This window comes from Petaurus breviceps, unplaced genomic scaffold, assembly GCF_028583685.1.
Source record: "Petaurus breviceps papuanus isolate PSGF00001 unplaced genomic scaffold, PetGlider_PUasm1.0 37, whole genome shotgun sequence".
NCBI lineage: Eukaryota > Metazoa > Chordata > Mammalia > Diprotodontia > Petauridae > Petaurus > Petaurus breviceps.
Genome location: NW_027186296.1, coordinates 93,734,482 through 93,754,424, shown reverse-complemented (window position 1 = coordinate 93,754,424; position 19,943 = coordinate 93,734,482). Strand labels below are relative to the sequence as shown.

Sequence of the window (19,943 nt, the reverse complement as noted above, 5' to 3'; positions counted from 1 at the left end):
GTAGTTTTGGTGATGTACTGTAACAACACATCCGTGGTTTCTGTCACTCTGCCAGGAGCCATGAATGAAAATGGAGAGAGGCAGATACTTTCCAAGACTTATGTTTCAAGAAGCGGGCCATATGATACTGTCTGTGCCTTGGTTGAGTTGTGTATTGTTAAACATTTCCTCCTCTTGTATAGTTTTCAGGAGTAAAGGTTCTAAAGTATTTTATTTTAAAGGATTCAATAAAAATCACTTTAAAAAGCAAGATACGCATCTATTGTGCTAACTGTTCATGCATAATACATCTATATACATGCAATTTCTTTGAGATAGAATAGCAAGTGGTTGTGCCAGGGGAAAAAAAAAAGTAATTACTTAGCAGTTTGAAAGTGAAAATGAGTCTCTTATTAACAGCAATCTATCCAGAAACAAAGAACAAGGATCTCTGTTCTGATGACACGTGTTTCCATCTAACACACAATAAATACCTAGAATTTGGAGAATGCAGTAAGACAGCTTTAGGGTAGTTCCCACTTCTTATTCCTTTAAAATTGGAGTGAAACAAAGAAGTTCAAAAACATTTCGGAAGAGGGAATGGTGATTAGAAAGAATTTCTTCCAAGTTGAAATAGCTTAATTTGTTGTATGCCCTGAATATGTTTGTAAGAATTTATAAATTGTGGTTGAAGTCCAGCCTGAATTGTCCAAATAAAAGAGTATAATAGTAATTTTTACTAAAAACTAATTTGAGGGAGCTTATTCCATATTAGTTAAATATGTATAAATTCTCATCATATGCATACTTTTTGTATGTATATGAAAAGTATACATATGAGGACGTATAGGCTCTTCCTTTGAGGGAAAATAAATGAAAAGTTCTTGGAGTGGGGAGAGGAAAATGGGAAAGTAGAATAACACAGAACATTAAAAAAATACTCATTCAGATGCCAAATGCAATCAACTGTCAGTTCTCTGCATTGATATCAGTCAAGAGGCAGCAATGATTACTGAAAAGAACACTGTACTAAGTTTTAGAAGGTCTGGTTTTGGTAGCACAATCAGGGGCAATGCCTCAGTTTCCTGGACCTCAGCTTTCTCATCTGTTAAGTTGAATAATAATACGTGTATCTACCTAATTCATAAGATTTTTGTAAGGAAGGCATATGGTAGACCAGTGTGTGTGTGTGTGTGTGTGTATAAAAAGGCTGGAATTTTTATCATCACAGAACCAAAGCTTAAATTCTAGACTGCTGAACTTACTAACTACATGCTTTTAGGAAAGGCATGTCACGTCTCTGGGCTAGTTTTTTCATCTATGAAAAAGAATTGAACTCAATGTCCCCACACACACCATTCTTATAGTTGTAGTCTTTTTGGATTGTCTTTGGCTACTTCTTGATCTATATGTGTAATAAGTGTGTTTGTATGTATATATGCATACATACATGTATATGTATTTTTCAGGTGTATATAGTCTGTTACATTGTTACACTATTAATGCAAATAATTCAGAGTTGCTCATAATTTAAGATCATGTTAGAAATGGCAAAGGATCTGGACAAGACATCTCTGGGTGTTGCAAATTCATACTGCAGAGACCTTCTCTGCAGACATGCCTGCCAAAACCCAGAAGTTCAAGGTCAGTGTCAGAAGCCAGGTATCTGCCTGGATGAGGTTCAAGGAAGAGATCTGGAAAATAGCCAAGGCCTCCACTATGAACGGCTTTCAGAACCCCACAAGGCCAACCATGGATCAATTCTCTACTTCATAAAGAGCCAAAATAGAGACTATAGAGCAGGCGTAATATTATACAGGTTGCTTAAACTAGCCAGCAATCATGCTGCTATGTTCCATGTGAGCTGTAAGCAACAGAGAATCATTGGGAATTACAATTAAGCAATGTGGTCCCGAGAACATCTGTTGCTATTGCAAGGTCTTTGCGGGCAATTCTTACACAAAAAGGGAGCAGTTTATATAAATGGTGCAGCTGGGGTGGGGGTGGGTTCTTTGACTGTGTGGCTTAGCGTAATATAACTGAAGATACAACATTCCACCTAAAAGGCCTATAATATTTTTAATGTTCTTCTTCTTTTCTAGTTGAATGAGAAAGTAGAATCTTTTTCAGTACTTACCTAAAATAATGCATTAATTGGTCATTTGGACCCCTGCTCAGTGAATAGACACATCCTTTACATTGGATTTTGTTCCATCTTGTGATAAGTAAAGCTACATTTGCTGCACTTGTAAATTTTTTTTCCTTTCAATATCCATAGCAGATGGTAGATTCTCTGGCTGCCAGTTCTCTCATAATGCAGTTGCAGAAAATAGAAGCCACAGACACATGAAGACCTTTGGTATTACACAGCTGTAGGTTTGTAGACAGCTAGAGAATCTGCTATTCACGAAGGCAGGAATTACATAAAAACTGTGCTTGTAGAGATTGGTCACCTGCTTTTTTTGTTTGTTTTGTTTAAAAAAAAAAAAAAGACTGGGCCACTCCGTGGCCTGGACTCTGTTAAAACCTTTCTACCTAATCCTTTTTGGAAGGAAATTAAGATTTGATCAGTGAGTGGATTTTGGTAATGGAATCTCTAACATCTGGACTGTTGATGTACCACCATCTGAGATTGGCATTGGCTGAAAGTTACCGGTATTTGACAATTATTTGGTGGCCTGTGTGAGAAGTGAGCTGGTGGTCTTTGTTTAGGTGTGAATAGAATGCTGTCCCTATTCAATGCTTCTGCTACTATTGGCAGTCTCAGTGGAGGGGCCTGAGGGTTTGATTAAAACTGAAAATGAATTTTTGTCTTTGTATCTCCAATGTCTAGCAGAGTTCCTGGCATACAGTGGCTTATGAATAAAAGCATTTAATAAATGCTTGTTAATTGATGGAGTGAGGTACCTCTTCCTGAAGTATGAGTTGATGAGAGAGTCAATAGGGCATAGTAGATAAAGTGCTGAAACAGAAATCAGAAAGACGTGAATCCAAATCATATCTTTCATAGCTTTGTGACAATGGACAAATCACATAGTCTTTCAGGGACTCAGTTTTCTTTTTTGTGGAATGGGGATAATAATCCCTATGATATCTATCTCACAGGGCTGTTGAAAGTCTCAGATGAGAAAATGCATATAAAGTGCTTTAGAAATTTTAAAGTGATATATAAAATCAAGTATGTTGTGCCTAAGCAGGGTTTGGGGATCAACCCCAAGATCTGAAAAGAAACTGCTTTGGAGGAACCCATTTATCTGTAATCCTGATTGGTGTTAAGTAATCCAAATACTCTTCACTCCCTAGCCATCTCCTCTTCAGCTGTCATGTTGTTTCACACATACTCTTAACCCTCTTACCATTCTGGCAGCCATAATAGTTAACTCTGTTATTGCTCCTGGAAAGGTATGTCCATCTACTTCTTTATGGCTCTACCTACCATTATTATAACTTTCCAACTTGATATTGCTCCCTGGTTACCACTCCTTTATTTGAGTTGTCTTCCCTTGTTAAAACTCTATGAGGGCAGGGCAGTTACTGCCTTCATTTTTGTATCTGTATCCTTAGCATAGAGTTTGGCCCACAGTAAATGCTTAAGAAATATCTCTTCCTCCCTTCCTTCCTTCCTTCCTTCCTTCCTTCCTTCCTTCCTTCCTTCCTTCCATCCTCCCTCCCTCCCTTCTTTCCTTCCTTCCGCCATTGTATGAGCTTCACTGGACCAGCCTTTAAAACATCTGATCCTGGAGGAAGGAGATGCTAAATTCATAGCTTAGCAAGACTCTACCTGACCTACATGACTACATGAGAGAAGCAGAGGGTTAACCAATGCCCATGATAGTTACTGTATTAACAAAAGCTACTGTTATACAGCAAAAGAATTCTTTTAAAGAGTAAATGTTTTTTAGCTTGAGTATGTTACATAGAAATCTTTTTGAATAGATAATTGTAATAAAAGGTCTCTATTTTTTGAAGGTCTTAGAAAAATAGCAGAGTATAGTGGTGGAAATACTATTTTAGCAAAATTGTTCAAGTAGATGAAAATGACCATTGCTTTTTAATTTTTTACCCAGCAAAAAAATTGTTTTTGAATCATGTCTGAACACTTTGTCGAGAAGTGAGAAGTTGCTCAAGTTTGCCTCTGCTTACCTCACCCCTGCCTTAAAACTTGTTGCAGTCAACCTGAAGCCTTTATTTTTCATATCCAGCATTTCTCACATATAATAGGCTTTTGATACATCTTACTGAGTTGAGTCAAATTAATATCCCCCTCTCTTTTTTTCCTTTTCAGTGTGACAAAATTAAACAGGAACGGGATGAAGCTGTTAAGAAACTGGAGGAGTTTCAGAAAAGTATGTAGATGTTTCAGTTTTGATTTATATAGTAAAACATACCAGGTGCCTTAGCATGCTTGCCCTTACCATGTGTCTCTTATGGAGAAATACCAGGCCACCTTGGTCAGCGTCAAGTCAGTCATCATATTTTTTTATTTTATGTTTAATATTTTTATCTATATTATCCATATCTATGTAGCAGTATATAATACATATCTGTCTATCTCTATTACTTTATCATCTATAACTGTACTTGTGTCTAAATCTATATCTCTATCATCTATATCCATATATAATCTGTATGTCATCTATATTTCTATCATGTATATCTATATTCGTATCTATAGCTTTACCATTTCGATCTATAGCTATAATTATATCTGTTTCGTTTTTATGAAACAATAAAAGAGAGATAACTTAATGGTCTTAACCCATGAAGTTCAATGTCCAGTGTATAATTTTTCTTTTAAGATGGTGTACATCTGTTGCTACTTTTTCCTTGGGGATAGAACGTGACTGAGCCACCTATGGTGAGGTTTTAGATGTGAGGAGGGAAACATCAGTGGGGGGTAGGGAGTTAGTAGGTAGCAACCTCAGCTGTCCAACTTCTAATGCTCTCTCTCTTAGAAGCAGGGCCTATTCTCCAGCAGACTGCAAACCCTGCAAAATAATCAGGCTCTTAAATTGTATCCTACGGTGTTTTCTCCTGGTAACTGTTGCAACAAAACATTTTATCTGTGTTTAAAAAAAAGGCAATAAAATCCAGCATTGTAGTTAAATTTCAATAGGGCTGGGTTATTTTATGGTGCCTGGCAGCAACAAAGACAAGCTGAGGAAAATGTTGTTGACATCCCATATCTTTTGAGGCCAATATACTGTGATGGAAATATCTCTTATTTATGAATGTATCAATTATGATTGCTTAGGGATTCCTAGTCCCCAAATGCAGGATTAATGGAACATTCTCACACTTGTATTGACATTGTGTCATATCTGAAAGAGTTATTATGGTAGCATTGACAGTATCTCTTATAATGTGTTGCAATTATTGATGTTTTGTTGACTTCATGCTACATGCAATGGATATAGTTCAGGTTTTTATACTTGAATTTATTACTTCTTTGGTGGGAGTAGATGATAGTAGGGATCATGACCCTCAAATTAACTGTTACTGTGACTTTTAGGTATTTTTTCACCCCAGCTGCCATTTTCAAGATTCTTCTTTGCTCCCTCCCCCAATCTGAATAAAGATTCAGCATAAAAATGGATTTTTTTTCACTGAATTTACAATTTTCTTTGAGGAAACTGCCCTTAATGAAGTTTTTTGGTTTTGTGTTCAATATTTGCCACATACTAGATGTGTGTGAGTTTTAAAGGTTAAAAGAAAGCAATGAAAAGCTAGCTTAATTCATGTCAAAAGCTTGATAAACCTTGCAGTGTTCTATAGAGAAATTGTTAAAATAATTATTATAGGTTGAACCTGCCAGTACTTGGACTTTGCTAGGCTTAATTTTTGAGAACCAGGGTCATAGGTATAGTACTTTAGAAAATTATCCATTGGTATATTTACCTTCACTACATTTTTCATGGCTGCCATCAGGAAGCATTATGAACATTTTTTGTTTCACTGACAGTACCATTTTCTCCTCTTTAGGCCTGTCTCATCCTATTGATCACTACAGGCCAAAAGAACATTTAGATGAACCTATGGTAGATGACCAACATCATCATATTCATGAGATTCTTTGGAATTAATTTTAATAGATTTTTCTTAGGTTGAAACCTGATTCCCTGTGGGCCTTCTGTATGTCTGGAACTAAAATTCATGCTTATTTTTGTGGACACATTTTATTTTTCATAGCTGCTTTATGCCATACTGTGTGATGTTGGTTGAGAATGGTATCACATGTTATTTAAATATGCATAGGCCTTGCCTGTATCCTATTGACTGAGAGAAGTTTTTTTTAAGAAACATCTCTGATCCATAGTGTTGCTTTCCAATGGGAATGCACTTTTTGACTTCTCTTCACAATAAAAACAACAACAACAATCTGAGAAAAATTAGTTAAAATTTCAGGAGAATAAGAGAATTGTGTTTAACATGATTGTTCTGTGATTGGATCTTTGCTAACCAACAATATATTAATGGGTATGCTTGTAACTTGTAACTGGCTAAAATTTATAACTGATTAAACTTACAACTTTTAAAGTAATTTGGAAAAAGTAGTAGTTAACATGTAAGGTAGACCTCTTAACCTAACATCTATACAATCGATTTAAAAAAAAATACATATACTTTGATAATGACATTTCATTGTAATTGGTATCCTTGTAATTCTGCCTTATACATTCAAAAACATTATTCTGAGAAGAGATCCATAGATCTTCACCAGAATGCTAACGAGATTCATGATACAAAAAAAAAAAATTAAGAGCTCCTGATCTAGGGGGATTTTGTTACTTTATTTCTGCTCTTCTCTTTCCATCTATCATTTCAAATATGTAAAAATCTCACAAATGTGATTACAGTGCAGTTTGAACTAGGCTTTTCCCTACCCACCTGATCAGAAAGTTAAGAGATAGGCTAGGTTTAGTGCTGCTAATTTAGTATGTAATCCAGTGAGAAAGTTTCTTGGTCAGAGAAGAAGGTGTTGCTAGAGAGGACCTGTCTTTTCAAAGGAAAAATAAAAACAACATACTGTGCCTGTTAGAATAGCAAAGATAGAATCATGGGTGGGGGCTGGTGGGTGGAGAAGGGAGGGAATACCACAAGCTTGTTGTGCCATCTAGCCAAGTTTATCAAGTTAAATGACATGACAGCTTTTTACAAACTGTTTTTGTGTGTGTTTCTACTAGGCCTAAACTTCACTACCTTGAAATGATCTTCTAACTCTTCCATAAGTAAGAATGTTGTTGAATAAAAAGTCAAATTCCAATGAAAAGTGTGGAGTGTTTATGTTTTTGTTATGATACTGGAAATACCAGATTGTGGCAGAAAATGTCAAGTAGTTAAGACTAAAAATTCAAAGTAATATTTGATGTTGTAAAATTGTATAGGTTTCTTTTCTCTTCCCTTCACATTTTTTGAAGAACATACCTTGTAAACATAGTGATAAAATGCTGGGAATATTAGGATTTTAAGGAAATAATAGAGCCTATTATTTAAACTACAATATAAAAGGCAATTATATTGATGAAGAGCTACACGGGCTTTGTGTCTGTGAATAAACTTGGCCTGTACTCAGCTTTTATTTGTTCTTCTGGCATAAACACATATTGTGTGTGATTCCAGTTTAATGGGGACCCGTTTGTATGCCAAGCAGCTGCATTTTAGGCCCTATTGCGTGATTTCATAGCTCTCTGAAAATTGGTTCTATTCAGAACAAGAGATAGAAGGGGAGGAGGGGGGTGGTGAGGAAAGGGAGGGGGGGGCTTCAACACACAATCATTTCTTTTCAATTGGAGCCAGAAAGGTTGATGACAACATGACCATTGTGTTATAATGATAAGACCACTAAGGCATCTGTACCTCTCATCAAGGCTTTCACACAACAGCAGATACAATTTAATTCACTGCTCTGTCAGCAGTGCTGATACCATTATGCCGTCTGTCTCCACAGTTATAATCACTGTCCTCTGAGAAATGCAGTTGAAATGATCTTGAGCAGTCAAAGAAACTCGCAATTACGGCTGCCACTTCCAATGTGTCAGATTGTGTCTTATGCACTTGGTACAATGTTCACTTCCAATCCTGTTTATTTACAATGTCTACCAGTAATTACGCTTAACGTGTCATTTAGTGAGGGTGCCCCTGCCAAGGGGATTGTTGGGTGCTGCTGTACCATTGAGTGGGAGTTTCTCGAAGTCAATGCCATCAGCAGCTTTTAGTCCCTGATGGGATGCAGTAGTAATGTTGATAATGCAAGTATCGTGCTCATCAAGTCATAATTAGATGCCACTCAAATGTGCCACTTGTAATAACAGTGTTGATTCATGTTTTTCTCGGTGACTGCAACTACTAATTAGTTAAGTGGTTTTTGGTTGGCCTGCATTTGCTGCAGATTATTATTACCCCTGAAAAAATGTCAAGGTTAGAGATGTTTCTGGCCACTTAGTGCTGCTTTATGAATTTGAATATTAACATAATAAGAACTTTGGACAGACTTAGGAAGTAATACATTTTTGTATTTAATTTGGAGAGAAAAATTTTTCCCTGAGTTTAATCATAATTGTAGGTTAATTAAGCTTAAATGAAGCAAAAGTAATCTCTAGTTGTGTGACGCAAACCCAGGGCCTTCTGCCTAACTTTGGAAGGCTTCACACATTTGGGTGTGCTCTGATTGGGTGTGAGTGACAAGAGTCAATAAATCTATATATATCCAGTTCACTTTATGACAATGCATTTTATTTAATGCCCCAATATGGGAAAAGATGTAATTTTTCTTCTCTGGACTTAAAAAACAATGCAAATTCAAATTACTTTTGAGTTTTCAGGTACCAAATTCAATAAAACAACTTAGGAAAATCTGAAAAGAGTATTTTTAAATTAATGGTAAAGTATTAAAAAATTAAATAGCTCTTTTTTTCTTCTAACCCTACTAGAAAAAATGTAAGAGTTTTTGTTGTGTATATGATTTCATTGACATATAAGATGTAGCTATTTTGTTCCTGTACTTTTTCCCCCAGAGTTTATTACATTGCAGTAACTTCTATGTCGTGAATTCTACAAATTAAGAATATGTAGCAATAGATTTTTTCCTGCCTTGCTTAATGCTGCCACATAGTCACTTCAGCATGATATGATCAATGGGTACTTAGGACAAATTGTTTATTTTCCTAGTGTGGATCTTCTCTTAATTTTGATTAACTGATTTTCCCTCTGAATCCATCTATGATATCCTGCCAGGAACTGTGTGTCATGTTTGACACTTCTCTTTAGTTAAGAGAGAGAGAGAGAGACTTCCTTTATTTAACATAACATTAACAAGTTTTCTTGTTGCTTTCTAAAAGGCAGTATATTTATATATATATATATATAAAGTATGTATGTATATAATATGTATATTATGTGGAAAGTTATAAAGTTAGCCATTTGCCAATTTCAGAGAATTTAAATACTTTCAACATTTTCTGGTAGTACTTAAAGGGCTAGCTAGTAATAGAATTATGACATTCACAATCATGAGACATGAACTCCTGGAAACAACTGACTAATTTTTTAATGCTAAAAACTTTTTTCTCTTCAATTTTAGTTTCTCACATGGTTATAGAGGAAGTAAATTTTATGCAGAACCATCTGGAAATAGAGAAGACTTGTCGAGAAAGTGCTGAAGCTCTTGCAACAAAGGTGAGAATATTTAAATGGAGACAATTAGCCTGACCTTTTATTTTCTTTTTCTTTCTTAAAGAATTGCTTCTTTTTCTTCATAACTCTCCCTCTCTCTCTCCCTCTCTCCCTCTCCCTCTCTTCCCCCCCCCCCTCCCCCCCCCCTCCAAATTTCAACTGTTTGATCATGAGAGAAACTTGATATAGTTTAAAAATAATGAAAATTATGATACAGATGTGTCCTATAAAAACAGACAACTTTGAACCTTGATTGTAGGAATGGATGCCTTTGAGTGTGTCAGCCTTTGTTTGCTGATGAAGACATAGAGTTCCATAGCAGTGTGTTGAACATTACTTTCAAATGTGTATGCATTTGGGTTAAATGATGAACAAGTTTAAAATCAACCTGGTGTGACATAAAAGAATAATGAGCATTTCATGTTTGAATCAAATGAAAAAGTCAGCCAAAGCATTCCATTTCAGGTGATTGTTTATGAAAGCAAACGGAGGACATGCTAAAGGTGACCTCCAATGCTCTACTGATTGCTTCTAGCTGATGAATTTACCAAGTGTGTAATTTTCTATATTCCATCTCATCAGAAGTACATTATTATTAAAGAATGTTTTTATCTCTGTCTTATGTATTTTGGGTTGGGTAAAATGCATCTGAGCCACTTCATCAGAAAATGGATTACAGCAATTTTCAACCAAATTTCATTAGCAATGCGGGCTGTGTTTCTTTCTTTTTTTCCTCTCTCTCCCCCTCCTCCAAAAGTACATCTTTGGATATGACTGAAATTCTATCAGCAAGAAATCTCTTTAATTTAGATGCATTAGCAATGTATTTCCTGGAGGTATTTACTTAATTGTTTGTATAAGGACACTACATTAGAATTCATAAGATATTTAATCAGAGACTAACTAAGAAAATTAAGCTGTGTATGTAAACTTGTACTCTTCTGATACTTTGTCAGCAAGGTACTAGCTTTACTGGCCCATAGCTTTTAAAAAAAAGAGTTAATGCCATTCTATCATGTTACTTTGCTTAACATGACTGGAACCTATTAGTATTTGTTGATATAAGAATTCCTTTCCTGTTTCCTCTTTTTGGAACTTGGAACATATAGAAGGAAAGATTCATTCATAGCAAGTGTCTGTTTGAAAATCACTGGTTTCAAAGAATGGAGCAGTTTTTTACTTGGTTTTTCCAGATTAAGAAGTGTGCTAGTTACAACCATACAATCCAATAGAAAATACTGTCTCCAGTTAGTAAGAGTAGCAGACAGCAGTGGAGAACAGTCATAGGGATATATAATCTCAAAGTTTGTTTAGTCTAACCTTTACCTGTAGCATGAATTCTTATACTGCATCTTCAACAAGTGGTCATCCAGTCTTTGCTGGAAGATCTGTGATGTTAAATTCACCATACCTAGAGGCTTCCCTCCTATCGGTTTAGAAGTTTGGTTGCCAGCCAGGCCTTGGTGCATTCTGGTTATACCATTAGCATGGTATGTGACTTTAATCATTTCATCTCTCTGGCCCTCAGTTTCCCTAGCTGTAAATGAAGGGGTTGAACTAGATCATGTTGAGTCTCCCTTACAACTTGAACACCTTGTAAAATTTAGTCTTCTTTAGTAAAACCACTTAGCTTAGCTTCATATAACCTGAAATTGGAAGGAAGTTCAGAAGTCATATAGTACAATCTCTCTCTGGAGCATGAGTCTCCCTGCGATATCATTGATACATGGTCATCCAACGTCTACTTGGATCCTTCTTATGTCACCACTCTTTAAGCACCTCCTTGTGAAGACAGGGGTGCCCCTTTAGGTTTGTAAGCATAACTTAAGTGTGTGCTGAAAAAAGAGCAGCTATCTAAATGAAACTTTTAGTTTCCATACTTTAATATCATTCAACAATTATAGGTATGGTAACTGGTTAAGAAAATACAGTAACTTATATAGTAAATTCTATAGTTCTCATTGAGATCTTTTGAAAATTGGACATTTAAAGATGAGTAATGACTACATGTCCTGACTGAGTTGCCAGTTGGATTTTATTGAATACATTTTCTAAATTTCTTAGCAACAAAAAACCCTTCAAATTGATTCTTAATCTCTCTATATTATTAACAACAAATTATTGCCAAATAGAATGTTTTATTTCTCTTGTACAATTTGACATTTCACAATGTTCTTAAAAGCAAGCAGGGATCCTTTTTTGTTGTTGTTGTTCTGCAGTGTATTTGCTAAATTGCCAAATGTAGAGCAATTATGTAATTGGTACAGAGTAGGTTAATTTGTCAGTATTATGTTTCTTATTTTGTATTTTATTTAAATTTGTCAAAAAGTTGATCAGTCCCAAAACTGTACACATGGATACTGTGCTGTAACAAAAAGAACGCAGGTCTTGAAACTCAGAAGAAGTGAGTTCTTGTCCTAGAGCTGGCACTTACCAGCAATGTGACCTGGGCCAAAACACTTCAACCCTCTGAGCCTTGGTTTCCTGATTTGTAAAATGATAGCAATATTTTTACTACCAGGCTCACTAGGTTGCTGTAACAAACAGATCATACAAGGTGTGGTAATAGTGCTTATGAAAGCGCTTTTTAACAGTATAGAGTAATATGAGTCACAGGATAGAGGATTCTGTTACAGTGGAATGTCATAAAGACATTTCTGCAGTGTTATTTGTTGGTATAGATAGTGTCAAATGGAGAGTAGCCTGTCATTTATATATATGCTACTAAAAATTTGCTATGAGGGGCAGCTAGGTGGCACAGTGAATAGAGCACCAGCCCTGGAGTCAGGAGGACCCGAGTTCAAATCTGGCCTCAGAAACGTAACACTAGCCATGTGACCTTGGGCAAATCACTTAACCCCAATTGCCCTGCCTTCCCCCTCCTAAAAACAAACAAAAAAAAATTTGCTATGATAATAGCAAAGCTAATTAGAATAATAATTTTCTTGCCTGTAAATTGAAAAAGTTGGATTAGATGATCTCCAAAGTTTCCATTCATTTCCAACATTCCTATGATTCTGTAATTCTCATTTCTAATAAAAGTCCAATTAGGCTGAGCTTCAAGTCTTCATTGTATCAATAGGATGTATTTTTCCCCTATAATACAAAAAGAAAGTCTTGAAGAGGGGAAAGATATTAGAGTAATATTAGCAAAGTTTTAGTTGAAACATAAAATCTCACAAATAAAATGTATCTCAAAGGCCATCTAATCAAAATCTATTTCTCAACAAGAATTCCCTCTGTAACATACTTATTCAGGCTATGCTTAAAGACTTCCTTTGAGATGACATCTACTGCTAGGAAGTCCTTCCTTACATCTGTCCTTGATTTTCATTAGTGATTTCTACCCATTGAGCTTTATTTTGCCCTCTGAGACTAAGCTAAACAATCTGTCCCTTCTTCCCTCTGGCTACTTTTCAAATAAATACTTGACACTAGCTATTAAGTAAGACTTTTCTTCATCAGGCTGTACATCCCCATTTCTCTCTTTTTTTTTTTTTTTGCTTTTTGGAGGAGGCAAGGCAGAGCATTGGGGTTCAAGTGACTTGCCCAAGGTCACACAGCTAGTAAGTGTTAAGTGTCTGGGGCCAGATATGAACTCGGGTCCTCCTGACTCCAGAGCTGGTGCTCTATTCACTGAACCACCTCACCACGCCTACATCCCTATTACTTTCCCGAAGTTCTCACACACATGCTCTCATGTCTAGGCGCAATCTTGGTTGCCCTCCTTTCCTTGCACACCCATTTGTCAACATCCTTCCTAAAATGTGGCTCTCAGAACTCAATATGGTATGACAAATGTGGTCTTACCAAGTCAGAATACAGCCTCTGGTTTGCCAGCAGCTTTGTTAAGTGAGATGTTTTGTGAAGAACTGATGGGCTGTTCTGCAACAAGTTCCACATTCAAGATAAATTTAATACTTGGGCCAGAGGTAGCAACTACTGTCAGGAGACCACTAACCTTGGGTGAAACTCTAAATCATTATTGATTAAAGAAATGCAAATTAAAACAACTCTGAGGTACTACCTCGCAACTATCTGTTTCACTTAAATCTAACTCATGTGCAAGTTAAGATATCATCCCATGATATCAGTGGTCCTCATTGAAAAACAAAGGATGAACAGTAATCAGATTGGCTAACATGACAGAAAAGGAAAATGATGAGTGTTGTGGATGTGGAAAAATAGGGACACTAATGCATTGTTGGTGAACTTGTGAACTGGTCCAGCCATTCTAGAGAACAATTTGAAACTTGCCCAAAGAGGTATAAAACTGCATATATCCTTTGACCTAGTAATACTGCCTACTAGGTCTGTATCCCAAAGAGATTAAAGAAGCAAGAGGATGACCTACATGTACAAAAATATTTATAGAAGCTCTTTTTTACAGTAGCAGAGAATTGAAAATTGAGGGACTATCTGTCAGTTGGGGAATGGCTGAACAAATTGAACAGGATATATGATGATGATGTGCTATAAGAAATGACATGTGGGATGGTTTTAGAAAAGCCTTGGAAGACTTATATGAAAGGATGCAAAGTTAAGTGAGTGGAACCAAAAGAGCATTGTACACAGTAATGGCAATATCGTAATGATAAACAACTGTGAAAGACTTGGTGACTGATGAAAACAACAATCCAAAGCAGTTCTAAAGGACCCATCAAGAAAAATGCTGTCCATTTCCAGGGAGAGAACTGATGAACTTTGAATGCAGATTGAATCATACTTTTTAAAATTTTTCTTGCTTTTTTTTTGTAGTACAACTAATGTGAAAATGTTTTGCATGACTTCACATATATAAGTGATATTATATTACTTGCCTTCTCAATGGGTGGATGAGAGGCAGAAGGGAGAGAATTGGAACTCTAAATCTAAAATTGTAATGAACACTAAAAACAATACATAATTAAAACAAAAATAAAAGCTCAGGTGGAATTGGCAAACACCTATCATTATTTTGATGGTACTTTAGGAAGCCATTCAGGCCTGTAGTTCATCCTAATTGGACCTTTATTGAAAATCTGAATTATAGAATCATGGGAATGTTGGAACTAGATGGAAACCTTGGAGATTAATTAATCCAACTTTTTCACTTTACAGGCAAGAAAATGTTAAGTATCATATCAATGAACCAATGAACATTTGTTGAGATTCTGCTATGAGTCAGGTACTGTGTTAGGTACCTGGAGACAGCAACAACCAAAATGAAATAGTCCCTGTTCTAAGGGAGCTATATCTTGGCAAATACAGATAAGCAAATGCAAAATATTTACAAAGTAAATACAAGGTAGTTTGGGGGCTGGGGATGGAGATATTAGCTGTTGGGGGAAATTATGAAAGGTTATTTTGTAAGAGGTGACAAGCTGAACTTTGAAGAAACCTAGGGACTTTAAGAATCACAGGTGAGGAGGAAGTGCATTCCAAGCATGGAGGATGGTCTGGACAGTGGGATAGAGATGGGTCACTGTGTGAAGAAGATCAAGGAGAACAGTTTGGCAAGGTCAGCTTATTCCTTGGAATCTTTCTTAAATGCTCTGTGCTTTGAAAGACATTTCTGTATCTGACTGAAATGACCCCTCTGTGATTTCCCTCATCATGTCTTTGATCAGCTTGAGGCCCATTGCTCACCCCTTCCTCAGACCTGATGCCAGATTCAGCTTGCTTGCCAATTCCAAACTGGTATTTCTTTAAAATGTCAAAGGTGCTATCTTTGGATGGATAAGTATCTTGGTGGAAGAGGGAAAAAAATACTTAGGCAGATTATCCTAGTTTAAGCAAAATATTTTTTATTTATTTTTTGTTCTGAATTTGTCAAATACTAGCAAAAATTCCTATATACAGAGAGGAACAGAAAGAATACTGCATTTGAAAACCTATAGATTTCCATAAAGTTTGCTTTTCCTTTCAAAATTATATAATATATTCAATACATTAGTTTCAGAAAATTATGTAATACATTCAACACAGTAGTTTCAGAACCGTTCTCCATGTCTGTTACCTTCTGAACATCTTTTTTTCTATTCATTTAAAAAATGCTTTTTAATTAATTAAAAAAATGCCCCTCCCCTTTCCTCCCCTTTCTTTTCCAGCTCAATAAGAGTTAACGATTTGAAAGGGCAACCAGTACAACTAATGTGGGACAGCTAGGTAGAACAGTGGAGTCAGGAGGGCCTGAGTTCAAATCTAGCCTCAGAAATTTACTATTTATGTAAACCCTTGGCAAGTCACTTAGCCCTGTTTGCTTCATTTTTCTCATCTGTAAAAAAGAGCTGGGGAAGGAAATAGTGAACTACTCCAGTATCTCTGCCAAGAGAATCACAAATGGAGTCATGAAGAGTCAGAAAAGACTGAAAAATGACACAACCAATGTAATGTTATGCAGAATAAAGAGAGATGTAGTATCCAGGACAAGGGAAATGATAGCCCCCCTGTACTCTGGTGAGTCAGATCACATCTGGAGTCCTGTGTTCAGTTCTGGACACCATGACTTAAGGAAATGGACAAGTTGAATCTGTCCAGCAGAGGACAACCAAGAGATAAAAGAAAGTGATAACCATGCCATTCAAGGATTGGTTTAAAAAACTCAGATGTTCTGCCTAGACAAAAGAAGACTTGGTTGTGGGTATTAGCCATGCTTGGTTTGACCTCAGAAAATAGAGCAGTGCGTATAATTTGAAGAGAAGAAGGTTTAGGTCTGATGTAAGGATAAACCTAACAATTAGAGCTGTTTAATGGTAGAATTGATTCCATTGACCTATACTACATTTTCTTTCCCTGGATGTCTTCAAATGGAATCTGGGTGGTCAGAATCTCCAGAATTTTAGAGTTTGAAGGAATATTAGTCCAACTAGTATTGGAAAGGATTCCCAGCCCAGCCTTGCTCTCTGCTTGAAATCTTCCAAGGAGGCAAAACTTACCATTTCTTTAGGCATCCTATTATATTTTGGGACAGCTTTAAAGGTTAGGCATTTTTCCTTTACATCAAGTCTCAGTAACCTCTTTGCAACTTGTGTCCTTTGTTCCTGGTTCTGTCCTCTGTTAGAGGACAGAATGAATCCATTAGTTAGAATGGATCCATTTTACCTCTTGGCTAATGGGAATGAATGTATTTTCAAAGTTTGATAAGCCCCTATAATAAAAAACAAAGCAACAACAACAACAAAAACCCCCTGACTAACCTTTACTGACATTCCCTTTTTCTCTGCCCTCAGAAATCCTAGCTGTCCTTTGAGGCATAGGTCAGATGACAATTCTGTCATGGAACCTTTTCAGCTTCTTGGCCACAACTCAGCCTTTACTCCTTTGACATCTTCTAATACATTGTGGCCCTCTTACGAATTTTGCATTGGGTTCATTTGGGTACATGTCTAATCCTTGCTCACCTGTTAGATTTTATATGTCTTTGCAGTGATTTAACACAGTGAATTCATTGCCTGTATTACATATAACTTAATAAACGTTATGTGAATTGAATTATTTAATTAATTTTCCTGCATTTTGAAATTATAATCTAATTGCATTAGTTGGGAACCCTAGAATACCAGGCCATCTGGGAATTATCTGTCATCTTTTAGTTTTACATTGTGGAGTGAAAATGATTTATTATAGTCATTGACTCACTTGTTCTTCCTTGTCAGTGTAGATCTTTACTCTCTTTTACCTGAACTATTCTGAGCACTCTCTGTGGCAAGTTATTGCTGGATTATATGCATACTTTACATAAAGAAGGCTCAGGGGCAGAAGATTATTTAAGTACTAAAATTCACAAGTCATATTAGGTCAAGAGACCTGAATTTGTTCTAAATTTGCCCTGAATTTTTCCATGGCACTAGGTGGCTGTGGGGAAGAAAAAAAAAGATGGACCTAATGGGATCAGAGAATAGTCTGATGGAGGAATCACAAAGGATGGTTCCTTTGAGAGCACTGTAAAAATAGGAATGTTCCACAAAAATCATACAGAAACACAACTACCCCATACACAGGAATTCTCACTTGTTGACTTTCAAGTAGAGAACCGGCCAAAGTAGAATAAGTCTTTTCCCCCTGAAAAGAGGAAAGTAGGATTATGTCTCTAGGTTGAGATGGTTCTTTCATATCTACCTCTATTTAGATCTTTCTGAGCTTATCACCTAAAACAACATCAGCATAAAAATCTCTTAGGACTTTCAAGTACACATTCTTCCAGACACCTGGATCTTCAGATCCTCAGACAGAGGGAGGTAGGAATTAGCTACTTCAACATCCAGAGTAATAGTTGCTTGGAATTTATGTAGCATTATTTGGGAATGTTGTATGTTCAGATATAGGACCACTGGATATATGATGATATGTGCCTGTAATTCCTGCTACTAGGGAAGCTCAGACTAGTGGATTACTTGAGCTCAGAAATTCTGATATATAGTCGATTTTGCACTAAGTCTGGCACCAAAAATGGGATATGGTGGCACCAGGCTGCTTAAGGAGGGTGACCCAGCTCAGATTGGAAACAACAGGTCAAAGATCTTATGCTGTTCAGTAGAAGGATAGGATCCATGAGTGGCTCATCTCTTTATCTCATTTGGGTGAGATAAGGAACACTAAGGAAGGAAGAAGGAAGAAAAGAGAGGGAGGAAAGAAAAAAGGAGAAGGAAGAATAGGAGGATGGATAGATGTGGGTTGAACAGTCTCCAAGGTTCCTTCCAAATCATATCTGTGATTTTATGTGTGAATATATGTATGTATGTGTTTTTCTCTATGTAACAATAACAAATTATGTAATTTCACATTTTTATATTCATTCATTTGTATGTTGGTATATACAAACTTGAATCATTTGCATACAAACCATTTAGGTAAATACTGATATTGAAGATCAAATAACATTTCAGCTAAAGACCAAACTCAACCAATACTTATATTAGGGGGGAAAATCATTATTTTAATTTGTGTATTAGGATTCCACTTATGCTTCCTTTGTTGAAATTGTTTTAAGTAAGATTCCTTGATTAAGGCCATGAATAAATTTAAAATGTCCTCAAATTTCCCGTTATGTTTGCATTTCATTCTTTCTGTGGTCCACAGCAGGATTGAGGCTTAACCAATATTTTTATGTACTGATGATTATAATCCAGGTGTGAGCTTTTACTTAAACTAATAAATTATTATCCTTCACCATGGAAGTATAAACAAAGCCCTTAATTAATGAATTTTCTAATTGTTATTTCCTGCTGTGGATGTTAGCCAACATTTAGTTCTTACATGAATAATTTATCTGTTCTATTTTTTAAAAGTCAAGACTTATTTTAATGTTATCATAACTATTTTACTTGTATTTCATTTTAGTTAAATAAAGAAAATAAGACTTTGAAAAGAATCAGCATGCTCTATATGGCTAAACTGGGGCCTGATGTTATAACTGAAGAGATAAATATTGATGATGAAGACTCAGCTACAGAAACAGAGGGAACCTCTGGGACTTGTGACTCTGTACAGTGTCAACAGCAAATAAAAGGTAGGATTTGTTACAAAGTTTATGATTATTTTCTTAATATCAATGAGAATATTACCAATCATATTCTACTCATACTTGTACTGGGTAAGCTCTGGCTTGGGATTCTGTTCTTTGAGATTTGGCATCTGACTAATTAGTCAGTATTTAGTGAGCACTTACTATGGACCCAATATTATTGTAGGTCCTCTAGGTCCTACATAAGAGAAACATAAAGCATCATCTCTGCCCTCGGGATACTTATAGTATAGTTGAAGAAACTTAATATAACCCAGTTATCTGCATCATACATCATTGTAGGGATCCATGAATTCATTACTGTAACTATAGGGCAGCTAGGTGGTTAGAAGTGGTTAGACTCCTGGGCTTGGAATTGGGAAGACTCACATTCATGAGTTCATAATCCAGTCTCAGACACTTAGTAGCTATGTGACCCTGAGCAAGTCACTTAACCCTGTTTGCCTCATTTTCTCATCTGTAAAATGAGCCAGAGAAGGAAATGGCAAACTACTCCAGTATCATCACCAAAGAGACCCCAAATGGGGTCAGAAAGAGATTGACACAACTAAACAACACAGCAACTCCTGCTACATAGAAGACTCCCTGTCTTCCTTCCTCCCTTTTTCCTCCCCTATTCCCCTTTCCTTCCTCATACCATCTCTCCTTCCAGCCTCCTTTCCTTCCTTCCTTCCTTCCTTCCTTCCTTCCTTCCTTCCTTCCTTCCTTCCTTCCTTCCTTCCTCCCTCCCTCCCTTCCTTCCTCCCTCCCTTTCTCCCTTCCTCCCTCCCTCCCTCTCTCCCTTCCT

At 36.3% G+C, this 19,943-nt stretch overlaps 1 protein-coding gene across 3 annotated transcripts in view; it reads left to right on the top strand.

Moving 5' to 3' along the window:
• The window catches only part of SHTN1 (shootin 1), a 115,528-nt gene that overhangs the window by 26,425 nt on the left and 69,160 nt on the right, over window positions 1-19,943 (top strand). For all 3 annotated transcript variants that reach the window (XM_069099039.1, XM_069099040.1, XM_069099041.1), the window contains exons 3-5: window positions 4,265-4,325; window positions 9,560-9,654; window positions 18,973-19,141. In XM_069099039.1, the coding sequence (XP_068955140.1) occupies window positions 4,265-4,325; window positions 9,560-9,654; window positions 18,973-19,141 (325 nt within the window). The remainder of the gene's footprint in view (window positions 1-4,264; window positions 4,326-9,559; window positions 9,655-18,972; window positions 19,142-19,943) is intronic.